Below are 12757 nucleotides of genomic sequence, written 5' to 3'. Positions count from 1 at the left end.
GAGTCGGGACCCATCTTCAGCCTGAAGTCCCAAGCTGAAACGTTGTCTGTCCATTCCTACATAGATGCTGCCTGAACAGATGAGTTCCTTTAGCATTAACTTCTTCACTAGAGTGCTGCAATAATATTTTGCTTAACGAAAACTACCTGAACAGGGAAGGATTATAATTCTCTTTCCAAAGTAGTTAGCAGATCATCTGATGTGCTGCATCAAATAAAAACTACATTTTGAACAAGTTTACCCCGGAGAAGTTTGACAAGCTGTGCCACTTAAATAAATACCTTAGATTCAAAATAACAAGGTCTGAAACCCTTCTACAGTTCAAGATGATACTGATATTTTGTAATCTACTAGACATTATTTTTGTGAGACCTGAACTAATAAAACAAAGGATTACAATATATAATTTGCTACCAGTAAGCACAGAGTACATAAATTTGCATATAGACATGGCAGTTTTGTCACGATTAAAGGATTGAATTCAGTTGGTCAGTTATAGAGATAATAGGAAATGATTGATTTAAGGCTGTTGTGTTGAATTGATGCATGGACCCTTTTTGTCTCTTCAATTCTTATAGCATTTTTGTCCCATAAGAGTCAGAGGTTGATTTACACCAGGCAAGGCTTCAGCACTAAACCTTCCTCAATTGTTTGAGATGATGTGATTGAGAATTCGTAAGGCTCTGGAGGATAAAGAGTGAAAACAATGATATGACAAAGTGACAAGTCAGCTCACAGAGTCGTAGAGTGATACAGCGTGGAAACAGGCCCTTCGGCCCAACTTGCCCACACCGGCCATCATGCCCCATCTACACTAGTCCCGCCTGCCTGTGTTTGGCCCATATCCCTCGAAACCTGTCCGATCCATGTTCCCATCCAAATGTTACTAAAACATTCATGTGCAAATGATACTGTAAGCGGAGAAGTATATTGGAAACATGAGCACGAATGGAACCACAGGTTTGTCCTTCTTTTCCCAGTGATCAGGAATTGGGAGAGTGTACAGGAGATTGCAAAAGTGTTTACAATGAGTAATGCGATAACTTCAATGCGTAGGTTTTATGTCAAGACCCCAATCACATGGTGCTACGCATCTCAAGATCCTGAGGACATTTTGCCTCCCAAATTTGCCACACAGCAATAAAAAAAGAAACAGTTTGTTTTCAACACAAAGTCAATCCTTTTCTCGAGTATAGACAGAAAAAGCTGGAGTAGCCCAACGGGACAGGCAGCATTTCTAGAGAGAAGGAATGGGTGACGTTTCGGGTCGAGTCCCTTCTTCAGACTGATGTCAAGGGAGTGTGTTTTCCCTTTTCTTGAGTAATTGACTGGAAAGCAAAACCCTCTCGAGGATGGAAATGGGAAATAAAAACATAACTGGAAATTAAAAGCAGCATCGGAGTAACGATGCATTTGAACGAGGGAAGAAAAACAGCAAGCAGATAAATGAATCCAAAAGTCTTAAAACAGACATTCCCGCTTTGATTTTTCCATTTCGGAAAAAATGTGGTCCTAATCTACGGAATAACTGAATCGAGCACTGGCTTGGAGAAAACGTATTGCAGATATACTCCAACAATTTGCATGGGTTACCATTGTATTTCACCGAAGAAAGATCGTGAAAATGTGACTGTTTACCGAACCGTCAAAAGCAGTAGGTGTTTGTAATTGCAGAGTAAGGTTTTCAAAAAAATATACATACATTCAGATATAAATCAATTGTCTCCTCGTGAAAGGAGACCTTGAAAAGGCACTAGTTCCTCAAATGAGGGCACAGCAACAGGACCACAGAGTAACATTCTTAGACAGAATACAATATAAATTGGGGCCCTGAAGTGAAAAAAAAAAGATTTATATTACATATACGTTGCAAAGTAAATCCTCCATTTTCAAAAGCTCTGTGATCTTGCTTGCAAACGTCTATTTAGGTTGAGCAGCATGAATCATTGCAACCATTGTTTGTTTTGATTTGTAAAAAAATGTTTTGTTGACCAAAAAGGGTAAAAAAATATTTACAGCGTGGGAACACAAGCTTGTGCCGTAATGGGGATGTCAACGGTTATACGAACAAGTGCTTCAACTGGACGTTCGTTCATCCCCACGTTCACAGCAGAAGATATTCTAACCATTGAACCATTGTTAACCATCTTGCCAGAGAGGAGAGAGTCCACCTTGTAACTATAATCAGCGGGCAGCTTTTATAACATTAATATGCCACGGCTCCACGAAAGGAGAGTTCACTGTGCCTTTTCACCAGGTGATTGGTTCAAGCTCTATCGAGGTCTGCAGCGCAGTGTACACCATGGGCAGGTATAAAGTGAGGAGAAGCACCCTTTCCGCTGCAGAGCTGAGGCCCTACAGTTTTACATTTTTCTCGCTGCTGTTCATGCTGACGGCATCCGTCGTCTTCTTGCGCAGGTTCTCGATCCAGCTGGTGCTGCTCAGCATGAACCTGCCGGTCAAGGCCGGCGACGGGTTATTGAAGCGCATGTTGCGTCCTGAAGTGATCAGCTCGCCAAAGCCTTCCTGGTGGGCGAAGGCGTAGCCCGACCTCCGCGAACTGGTGCGGTTCACTCGCCGCATGCGGTGCGTGGTCGGCCGCAGTTTCTTCCTTGCCCGTTGCATGTATCGCACCTGCAAATGACGCAAGAGCACCACGATTAGAGTCATTGAAAGACACAGCATGGAAACAGGCCCCGTCGGCACACCGGGTCCACAACGACACATGATCTGTTCAAGAAGGAACTGTGCAGATGCTGGAAAATCGAAGGTAGACAAAAGTGCTGGAGAAACTCAGTGGGTGCGGCAGCATCTATGGCCATTTCCTTCGCTCCATAGATACTGCCGCACCCGCTGAGTTTCTCCAGCACTTTAGTCTACCTACGACACCTGATCTTATGGAGGTGTACAAGATCACGAGGGGAATAGATTGGGTAGATGCACAAGCCGGAGCTACAGGGAGAAGTTGAGCAGACGGGGACTCTATTTCTTGGAGCTCAGGAGGATGAGGGATGATCTTATAGAGGTGTACAAAATCTTGAGAGGAATAGATCGGGTAGACACACAGAGCCTCATGCCAAGAGTAGTGGAATTGAGAACCAGAGAACATAGGTTTAAGGTGAGTGGGGGAAAGATTCAATGGGATTCTGAGGGGTAACTTTTTCACAACGATTTACGATGCTTTGTCAGACTAACTACTTTCTGCGCTGTGCTGCCTCGAACTATGGTCCTGCCCTCCTAATGGGGCGGCTCGGTGGCGCAATGGTAGAGTTGCTGCCTTACAGCGCCAGAAACCCGGGTTCGATCCTGACTACGGGTGCATTCTGTACAGTGTTTGTACGTTACCCCTGTTAATTGGCTTGGTAAAAATGTAAATTGTTTCTGGTGTGTGTAGGATAATGTTAGTCTGAGGGGACCGCAGGTCGGTGCGGACTCGGACTCGGACTGTTTCCGCGCTGTATATAAACTAAACTAGATGAAGTCAAGAGTCAAGAGAGTTTATTGTCATGTGTCCCAGATAGAACAATGAAATTCTTGCTTTGAATCAGCACAACGGAATATAGTAGGCACGAATATAGAACATATCATATCAGTGTGTAAGAAAGAACTGCACGATGCTGGTTTAAATCGAAGGTAGGCACAAAATGCTGGAGTAACTCAGCGGGTGAGGCAGCATCTCTTGAGAGGATGAATGGGCGATGTTTTTAGGGTCGACATGAAAGGTCGCCCAGTCCTTCTCTCCAGAGTTGCTGCCTCACCCGCTGAACTAGATCCATGCCCATATTCATGCTATTCAGGCAAGGAGGGAAATAAGTGTTTAAGAAGGAACTGCAGATGCTGGAAAATCGAAGGTACACAAAAAAGCTGGAGAAACTCAGCGGGTGCAGCAGCATCTGTGGAGCGAAGGAAATAGGCAATGTTTCGGGCCGAAACGTTGCCTATTTCCTTCGCTCCACAGATGCTGCTGCACCCGCTGAGTTTCTCCAGCTTTTTTTGTGTACCTAAGGATGGAAATAAGGTCAGTCAGAGTAAGTTGCAGTGAATAAGCCAGTGCCTGAATTCATCCAGACACCGATAAAAATCCAGCCAGAGTAAAGAACTGAGTGATACCTTGTCACTTAAGCTTGGTTTCAAATCCAATTTCAGGAACCTGAACACCACCACTGGTATGATGCACATCACCGTGGTTACGATTATAATCAGCCACACAGTGACATGGATCAGGGAATTCCGAGCATTTCCTACAGGCAAAAAAGAGTGTTAAAATAAGTATCCAAAATGTTGATTCTGAACTTTGTCCGACACTTTTAATTTTAATAAATGTGTAAGCACGTTCCTATTCCTTTGTGGCAAGTATCAAAATCTTAACGAGTTGCCTCAATACCAGAGAGAGTTCTGTAAAATATTGGCAGTGTGTAAATATTTTTCTTTCATATTTTTCAAAATGGACTGGTAAATGTATTTACATGGAACATAGTTCAGCCCACAATATCTGTGCTGATCGTGATGGCGATAAACTAATCTCCTCCGCCCTACACATGATCCACATCCCTCCAATTCCCAGCCCATCCGTGTACCTATCTAAAAGCCTCTTAAATGCAACGGCCGTATCTGGCCCCACCACCACCACCTCTGACAGTGTGTTCCAGCACCCACCACCCTCTGGGTTAAAAACCTGTCCCACATATTTAAACTTTGCCCATCTCCCCTTAAAGCTATGCCTCCTAGTCTTTGACATCTCCACCCTGCTCTGACTTTCTACCCTATCTATGCCTCTCATAATTTTACATACTTTCATCACATCTCCTCTCAATTCAGGGGGCAGTTTCTTCCCAGCAGTCATCAGGCAACTGAACCATCCTCTCAACAACTGGTGAGCTGTCCTGAGCTCCCATCGACCCCATTGGAAACACTCGGACTACCTTTAATCATTATTCCCTTTATCCTGTATCTGTACGCTGTGGACGGCTGTGATTGTAATTCTCGCCAATTGTTGCCTTTCCGCTGACCTGATAGCACGCAACTAAACTTTATTGACTGTACCTCGGTACACGTGACAATAAATGAAACTAAACTGAAATGAAACTCTGGCATTCGTGATGGAACAATCCTAGTTTGTTGAACTCTCCTTTCAGCTAATACCCGCTAATTCAGGCAGCATTCCGGTAAACCTCTTCCGCACCCTATACAAAGCCTCCTCATCCTTCTTATAAAGAAGAGACCAGAACTGCACACAATACTCCAAATGTGACCGAACCAAAGTCTTACAGAGCATCATGACTTCCTCATCCTTAGACCAATTCCTGCTATTAGTGTTAAATTAAAAATACGATCCAAACCAGGACAAAACCATTGCAGCTTACAACCCAGCTGTTTGAACGTTGGTTTCTTCAATTTCAAGTAACTCCTTCACTCCTTTCCCCCCACTCCCCCCTTCACCACCCTAGTCATCCTACTAGTTCCACATCCTTGTATCCCTGTCGTTAGAACATCTTCTCCAGCCAACAATGGGCCATTATGGACTCCACCCTTCCTGAGGTCATCTGTTGCCGGCCCTGGTTTGTTCTGGCCTTCTCTATCTTTCAGTCTGAAGAAGGGTTCCGATGCGAAACGTCACCTATTGCCTTTCCCCAGAGCCGTTGAGTTACTCCAGCACTGTGTCTGTCCATTGCGACAGTAGGTGGAATTGTATTTATTCTCTAATCTAAAAGTATGCACAGGATGATGATGATGATTTAGGTATCATTAAGATTCAAACATTAATGTATGCAAGTGGTGATAGAATATGATTTGTAATGCCCCACCGAACTAATTACTTCCTGCGTTTATGTAGCGTAAGTTAAGGTTCAGGAGGCTTACCAACAAACGGGAATTGGCCTGGAAATATCGAGAAGAGTCCGTTACTATGCATCGCAAACAAGATGGAAAAATAAACCATCACACTGCCCCATATGAAGAAGTGATTGACCGCTGTCCAATAGCTAGTGTCAAGCCCAATCTGCGAAGAAAATCAGAAAAAAAAGCTTTTTTAGTTTTAGTTTTAGTTCTAGAGAGACAGCACGGAAACAGGCCCTTCGGCCCACTGACTCAGCGCAGAACATTGATCGGTCCGCAATAACCTACCTGAACTCCCGGTGGCTCAGCACTTCAACTCCCCCTCCCATTCCCAATCCGACCTCTCTGTCCTGGGTCTCCTCCATTGCCAGAGTGAGCAACAGCGGAAATTGGAGGAACAGCACCTCATATTCCGTCTGGGGACCTTGCGTCCGTATGGCATTAACATTGAATTCTCCCAATTTTGCTAGCCCTTGCTGTCTCCTCCCCTTCCTTAACCCTCTAGCTGTCTCCTCCCACCCTCCCATCCGCCCGCCCTCGGGCTCCTCCTCCTCCTCCTCCCCTTTTCCTTCTTTCTCCCCCCCCCCACCCCCCATCAGTCTGAAGAAGGGTTTCGGCCCGAAACGTCGCCTATTTCCTTCGCTCCATAGATGCTGCTGCACCCGCTGAGTTTCCCCAGCAATTTTGTGTACCCCTTCACACTATCCCACTTTCGCATCCACTCTCTACACACTAGGGGGGGGGGGCAATTTTGCACATGGCCAATTAACCTGCAAACCAGCACGTCTTCGGGATGTGGGAGGCAACCAGAGCACCCGGAGGAAACCCACGCGGTCACAGGGAGAAGGTGGAAACTCCACACAGACAGCACCCGACGTCAGGATCGAACCGGGGTCTCTAGCGCTGTGAGGCAGCGGCAATACCAGCTGCACCACCGTGCTGAACCACTGCTGCCTCTTTTGTCGTTACAATTTTCATTCTCTTTGGTGGATGCCACTATTTGTCCTGCAGGTGGCATTATAGTCCACTGGTTGCACTGTGATATATTAGAGTGAATAATATCCCATTATTGTGTTCAAAAGGGAACTGCAGATGCTGGAATATCGAAGGTACACAAAATTGCTGGGGAAACTCAGCGGGTGCAGCAGCATCTATGGAGCGAAGGAAATAGGCGACGTTTCGGGCCGAAACCCGAAATCATATTGCCTCTATAACAATAATAATGATATATTATTGACTCTAAAATAATTATACCTGCTCGGGCAGCTTACCACCTAATGGTGCGAAGATTTGATTTCTCTACTTTTAGGTGACTCGCTGCAATCCCCTCTACCCCTCGTCTCCCTTCTCCTCCCTCTTCTTTCTAATCCCCCCCTCTCCTCCTGAACCCGTGCCCATTTCTCCCCTTCTCCCTACCCTTCCATCCGTATTCCTGCCCTCCCGCTTCACAATTCACACCATTTCTATTCATATCCCACAACATTTTTTTTTCATCTTTGGCCATTGTCCAACAAACTGCCCACCAAGAACCCCCCCTCCCCCCCCCCCCCCTCCATCCACCTATCACTTGCCAGGTGTAGTCCTGTCCCTCCTCTCTTCCGGCTTTCTCCAAACCCCACCACAATCAGCCTGAAGAAGGATCGTGACCTGAAACGTCACCTATCCATATTCCCCAGAGATGCCGCCTGATGTGCTGAGTTACTGCAGCGCTTTTTAATTATAATACAATACTGAATAAACTGAGATGCTTCTTATGATGTGCATTTAACTCCGCCAGGGAATAGGAAAGAGTGGAATTCTGCAAAAGGAACAGGCATATCAAGAAGTGTGCAGGAAGGAACTGCAGATGCTGGTTTAATACCCAAGATAGACACAACATTCTGGAGTAACTCAGCGGGACAGGCAGCATCTCCGGAGAGAAGGAATGGGTGATGTTTTGTATCAAGAAACTCTTTACAACCAAATAAATACTTTCAAGGAGAATTTGAAGTTGTAGTTCTCACTGAAGATGAGTTCCAATCTCAACCTTTGTCCATGTCCCCCAGAGACGTTACCCTATCTGTTGAGTGACTCCAGCACTTTGTGTTTTACTCACAGTTGTAATGCTGGAAGTACTAGCAGCTTTTTGCATATTTCAATGTTCTATAAACAGCAATGAGATACTGAGGTGCCATGGGTGGTGGTAGTGGAGGCAGATACAATAGTGCTCTTTAAGAAGCTTTTAGATAGGCACATGATAGGGAATGGAGGGATGTGGATAGCGTGCAGACAGAGAAGATCAGTTGTACTAGGCATCATGTTCGGCACGGACATTGTGGGCCGAAGGGCCTGTTCCTGCGCTGTACTGTGTAACGTTCTATGTTGGAAAGGTTCAATTCTCACAAAGAGTGAAAGCATATACATTCCACTTCCAAACATAAAGCTACTCACCTGCTTGTTTTAACAGCTCTGTCCCATTAATGTTAACCGCTTCATAACCATGTACCTATCAAGGATCTTTGAGTCAAATCTGACTTGCTGAGAGAAAGCTTCCATCAGTTATCCCTTCTACTCTCAGATCAGTTAACCTCTCTGTACATATCATTTAACACCATCAAATAAAGTTACTAAGGGCTTCCTGTAATATATAATTACATTAATCTTCCAAAGCTGCAATTTGCAGCCCGAATGACCAAGGTCATTCATAATGCAACAAGCTTGTCATTAGAACCACTTTACAAACACATCTGGTCTTGAAGGTGGAGAAGAATTTCAATCCGTTGAATTGCATTTATGATTCAGTCTCAAAATTCAGTTTGCCTTCTTGCCTCCTGGTGCCATAATTCGGATTTAATATGAAAACAGACACAGAAAGCTGGAGTAACTCAGTGGGTCAGGCAGCATCGCTGGAGAAAAGGAATAGGTGATGTTTCGGGTCCAGACCCTGCTTCAGACCTCGCCTGAAGAAGGTTGGACAAACCTGTATTGTTTTATTTGGAGTGTCAGGGGCTGAGGGGAGACCAGATAAAAATTGTGAGAGGCGTGGATAAGGTGGACAGTCAGAACCTGTTTCCAGGGTGAAAATTTCAAAGACTAGACTGGGTTAGTTTAATTCAGAGATAAAGTGCGGAGACAGGTCCTTCATCCCACCCGAGTCTGTGCCGGCCAGCGATCACCCCGTACACATCCTACACACACTCGGGACAATTTATAATATTTAACGAAGCCAATTAACCTACAAACCTGCATGTCTTTGGAGTGTGGGAGGAAACCAGAGCACCCGGAGAAAACCAACGTGGTCATGCAGAGAATGTACAAACTCCATACAGACAGCAACCAGAGTCAGGGTCTCTGGCCCTGTTAGACAGCAACTCTACCGCTGCGCCACCATGCCGCCCTTCTTGAAAATTATTAAGTTCTGGTGTGAAGGTTTTGCTTGCATTTATTACCTGTTCCTCGATGCCTTAAGAAGCTGATTTAGGGGCTTGGTGTTGCCGACCAGTGATCCCCACACACTTACACTATCCTACACACACTATGGACAATTTACAATTAGCTTACAAGCCTGTACGTCTTTGGAATGTAGGGGGAAACCGGAGCTCCCAGAGAAAACCCACGCAGGTCAAGGGGAGAACGTACAAACTCTGTACAGACAGCACCCGTAGTCAGGATCAAACTCGGGTCACTGACACTGTAATGCCCCTGTCCCACTTAGGAAACCTGAACGGAAACCTCTGGAGACTTTGCGCCCCACCGAAGGTTTCCGTGCGGTTCCTGGAGGTTGCAGGTGGTTGCCGGAGGATGCAGGTAGTGGAAGCAGGTAGGGAGACTGACAAAAACCTCCGGGAACCGCACGGAAACCTTGGGTGGGGCGCAAAGTCTCCAGAGGTTTCCGTTCAGGTTTCCGAAGTGGGACAGGGGCATAAGGCAGCAACTCTACCGGTAGCTTTAAGCTTTAAGGTTAAGCTTAATATAACTTTAGGCGAGAGGTGGAAAGTTCAAGGAGATAAGCAGGGCAAGACCTTTACACAGAGAGTGGTGGGTGCCTGGAACACACGGCCAGAGGTGGCATTGGAGGCTGTTACAACAGGGGCGTTTAAGTGGTTTTAGATGGGCACATGGCAACGCAGGGAATGGAGAGATATGGAATACATGCTTGCAGAAGAGATTAGTTTAACTTGGCGTCGTGTTTGCACTGTTTTATGTTCTAATCAGGAATATCTGTTCAACTTTGAACGCCACAGTATTTAATCAATTGCACAAAAACCTTAATTGAGAGACTTCCGGTTGGCGCCACGATGTGAGTGGAATCGCGCCATTACAGCTCCGAAAAAAACTGTATTTAAAACGGGGGTAAAAGGGTCAAACAAACGCACTTACCACAGGAGATCGATTGTGAACGGCTCCGGCAGCGTTTAAAAGGTGCGTGACGTCATCAGGCGCGCGATTTTAAGAAGAAATTATGACCCAGCGCTCCCCCACCCCCACCGCTGGAAAAAAATCTACGAGAAGGGAAACTGGCCTCAGCTCTGGAGCTGCTGCTGCTTCTGCTTCTCAAGAAGATATCTCACAGAGGAAAGCTGAAATGGAGGAACTTAAGACTACCATTCTAGGTGAGATAAAGAAGCAGAGGAAGGAGTATATGGAGGAGATAAAGAAGCAGAGGAAGGAGTATATGGAGGAGATAAAAAGTTTAAAAGCGGATATGCTGGTGTCTCACGAGAAAAATAAAGAAGATAAAGAAGACTTAATAAAACAAGTTATAACGACGGTAAAAAGTATGATGGATGAGTGGAAGGAAAAGGCTAATGCCGAGTTACAAACTCAAATTGAGGATGTAAAGGAAATAGCTGCTGGGATGGAAAGAAAGCTGGATGACAAGATAGATCCTACTATAATTTCGCTAGACCAACAAGGCGAAGCAATTAAAGAGCTAACTAAAATTGCTGAAGTGAATACTAAGGAGACCGAAAAACTCCGTGCCGAGAACAAACGCCTCTTAGAATTATTACATAAAACAAACGAGAAATGTATCGATCTGGAGGGACGCCAACGCCGTAAAAATTTGCGTATAGTTGGTCTGAGCGAAGGTCGTGAGGGGAGTCAAGATCCTCGAAAATTTGTTGCAAAACTTTTAATGGATATTTTGAATTTGGATCATGAACCCCTGTTGAGCCGTGCACATAGGGCTCTAAGACGGGCCCCTGGGATAGGTTCACCGCCCAGACAAATGATTGTAAAAGTGGCCTTTGACCATGTCTTCGAAGAAATGATGAAGATAATAATAAAAAAGAGAAACCTGAAATACGAGGGAGACAACATCAGTATTTTTAGAGACTTTCCTGCAGAAGTGGCCAAGAAAAGAGCTCTATTTAAAGAAACAAAAGGTATTCTGAGGAATGTACAGAATACTAAGAATCTGAGATATGGCTTGATGTACCCAGCAATACTGAGAGTAACTTATGATGACAAGGAATATCGTTTCGTTAAGCATACTGAAGCATTGAAATTCGCCCGAGGCATACAGCAGAAGCCAGAAGATGAAGAGAGAGAAGATGCGGAGGAAGAACCCGAGGGAGAAGGAGAGGACTGAACTTTTATCATCGACCTGTGGTTATGAAATACTCACTTAGAAGGAAGTGGAATAATGGGCATTTAATAGTAGTTCTGTATTAATTATTAGAAAATATTTAATTATTCCATGATAATAGTATTACATATTATAGTATTAAATACAATTGATATTAGTAATTAGCAAATAGTAATATGAATAATAGAAATAATTACTAAGTACTAAGTATATAAAGTTAGTACCCCACCCCAATATATATAGCATTTGAGATAGGAGCTGGTATAATCAACATCTTTTTTTTATTAAAAAAACGGAAGTCTGTAGATTAATGGCCACGTTAGTGTGGCTTTCACCTTCACATACTACACACTATACAAGTGTAGTTTCTTTTTTTTTCTGAGCACCCTATTAACACCCTTTACTTTTTTTTTATTATTGATATTTCTTATTGTTTTTGTTTTTTATTGATCTTATATTATATATTATTTGAATGTAGATGTGAAGGATATTGTGTATTTAGTTTAAGAAGACATAGATGTGGATTAAGGTGGAAAGAAATTCTCATTGGATTGATGTCCGGGTGCAACGGGGAGCTGGGTGAGTCAAGAAGGCTACTCCAAAAAAAGCCGCCCTAATAGTAAAATGCATGATATAAAGGTGAAGACTGGGGGTGATGGAGTAACCTTCTGCAGTTGGAATGTAAAAGGCATTAATGAACCAATTAAAAGGGGAAAGGTATTAGCTCAGTTGAACAGATTGAAGACAGATGTCATTTTCCTTCAAGAGACTCATCTTAAAAAAGATGCTCAACATAGATTAACAGCTAAATGGATTTCTAAGGTGTATCATTCTACATTTATTCATAAATCTAGAGGAGTTGCAATAATTATTCGCAAAGGTATACCTTTCATACAAAGTTCTATTATAGAGGATAAAGAAGGCAGATATGTAATAATTACAGGGGAATTATATTCAAAAAAGGTAATTTTAATGAATATATATGCCCCTAATTTTGATAATCCATTATTTTTTAAGAAAATATTTAATAATATTCCTATATCCACTCAACACAATTTAATAATTGGAGGTGATTTAAATTGTACTTTAGATAATTATCTAGATAGATCATCCGCAAAAAGGAAAGCTGCCTCGAAATCAAGTAAATTCATAAATGCTTTTATCAATACATCTAATATTAAAGACATCTGGAGGTTAGATAACCCATCCGGACGAGAATATTCTTTTTTCTCGCCCGTACATGGAACCTATTCGAGGATAGATTATTTTTTAATAGATTCTAAATTACTTCCCTTTACGTATGATGCAAAATATCATAATATTATCATCTCGGATCATGCGCCATTAACATTT

General features: G+C 43.6%; 1 protein-coding gene across 3 annotated transcripts in view; it reads right to left on the bottom strand.

Moving 5' to 3' along the window:
- Window positions 1–316: 316 nt before the first annotated feature.
- Window positions 317–12757, bottom strand: part of atp8b4 (ATPase phospholipid transporting 8B4 (putative)) — a 147774-nt gene continuing 135333 nt past the window's right edge. For all 3 annotated transcript variants that reach the window (XM_033050630.1, XM_033050631.1, XM_033050629.1), the window contains exons 27-29: window positions 5860–5998; window positions 4111–4241; window positions 317–2634 (exon numbers count right to left, since the gene is read on the bottom strand). In XM_033050630.1, the coding sequence (XP_032906521.1) occupies window positions 2356–2634; window positions 4111–4241; window positions 5860–5998 (549 nt within the window). In that variant the 3' untranslated portion in view covers window positions 317–2355. The remainder of the gene's footprint in view (window positions 2635–4110; window positions 4242–5859; window positions 5999–12757) is intronic.

This window comes from Amblyraja radiata, chromosome 34, assembly GCF_010909765.2.
Source record: "Amblyraja radiata isolate CabotCenter1 chromosome 34, sAmbRad1.1.pri, whole genome shotgun sequence".
In the NCBI taxonomy this organism is placed as follows: Eukaryota; Metazoa; Chordata; class Chondrichthyes; order Rajiformes; family Rajidae; genus Amblyraja; species Amblyraja radiata.
This window is presented reverse-complemented; position numbering and strand designations above follow the sequence as displayed.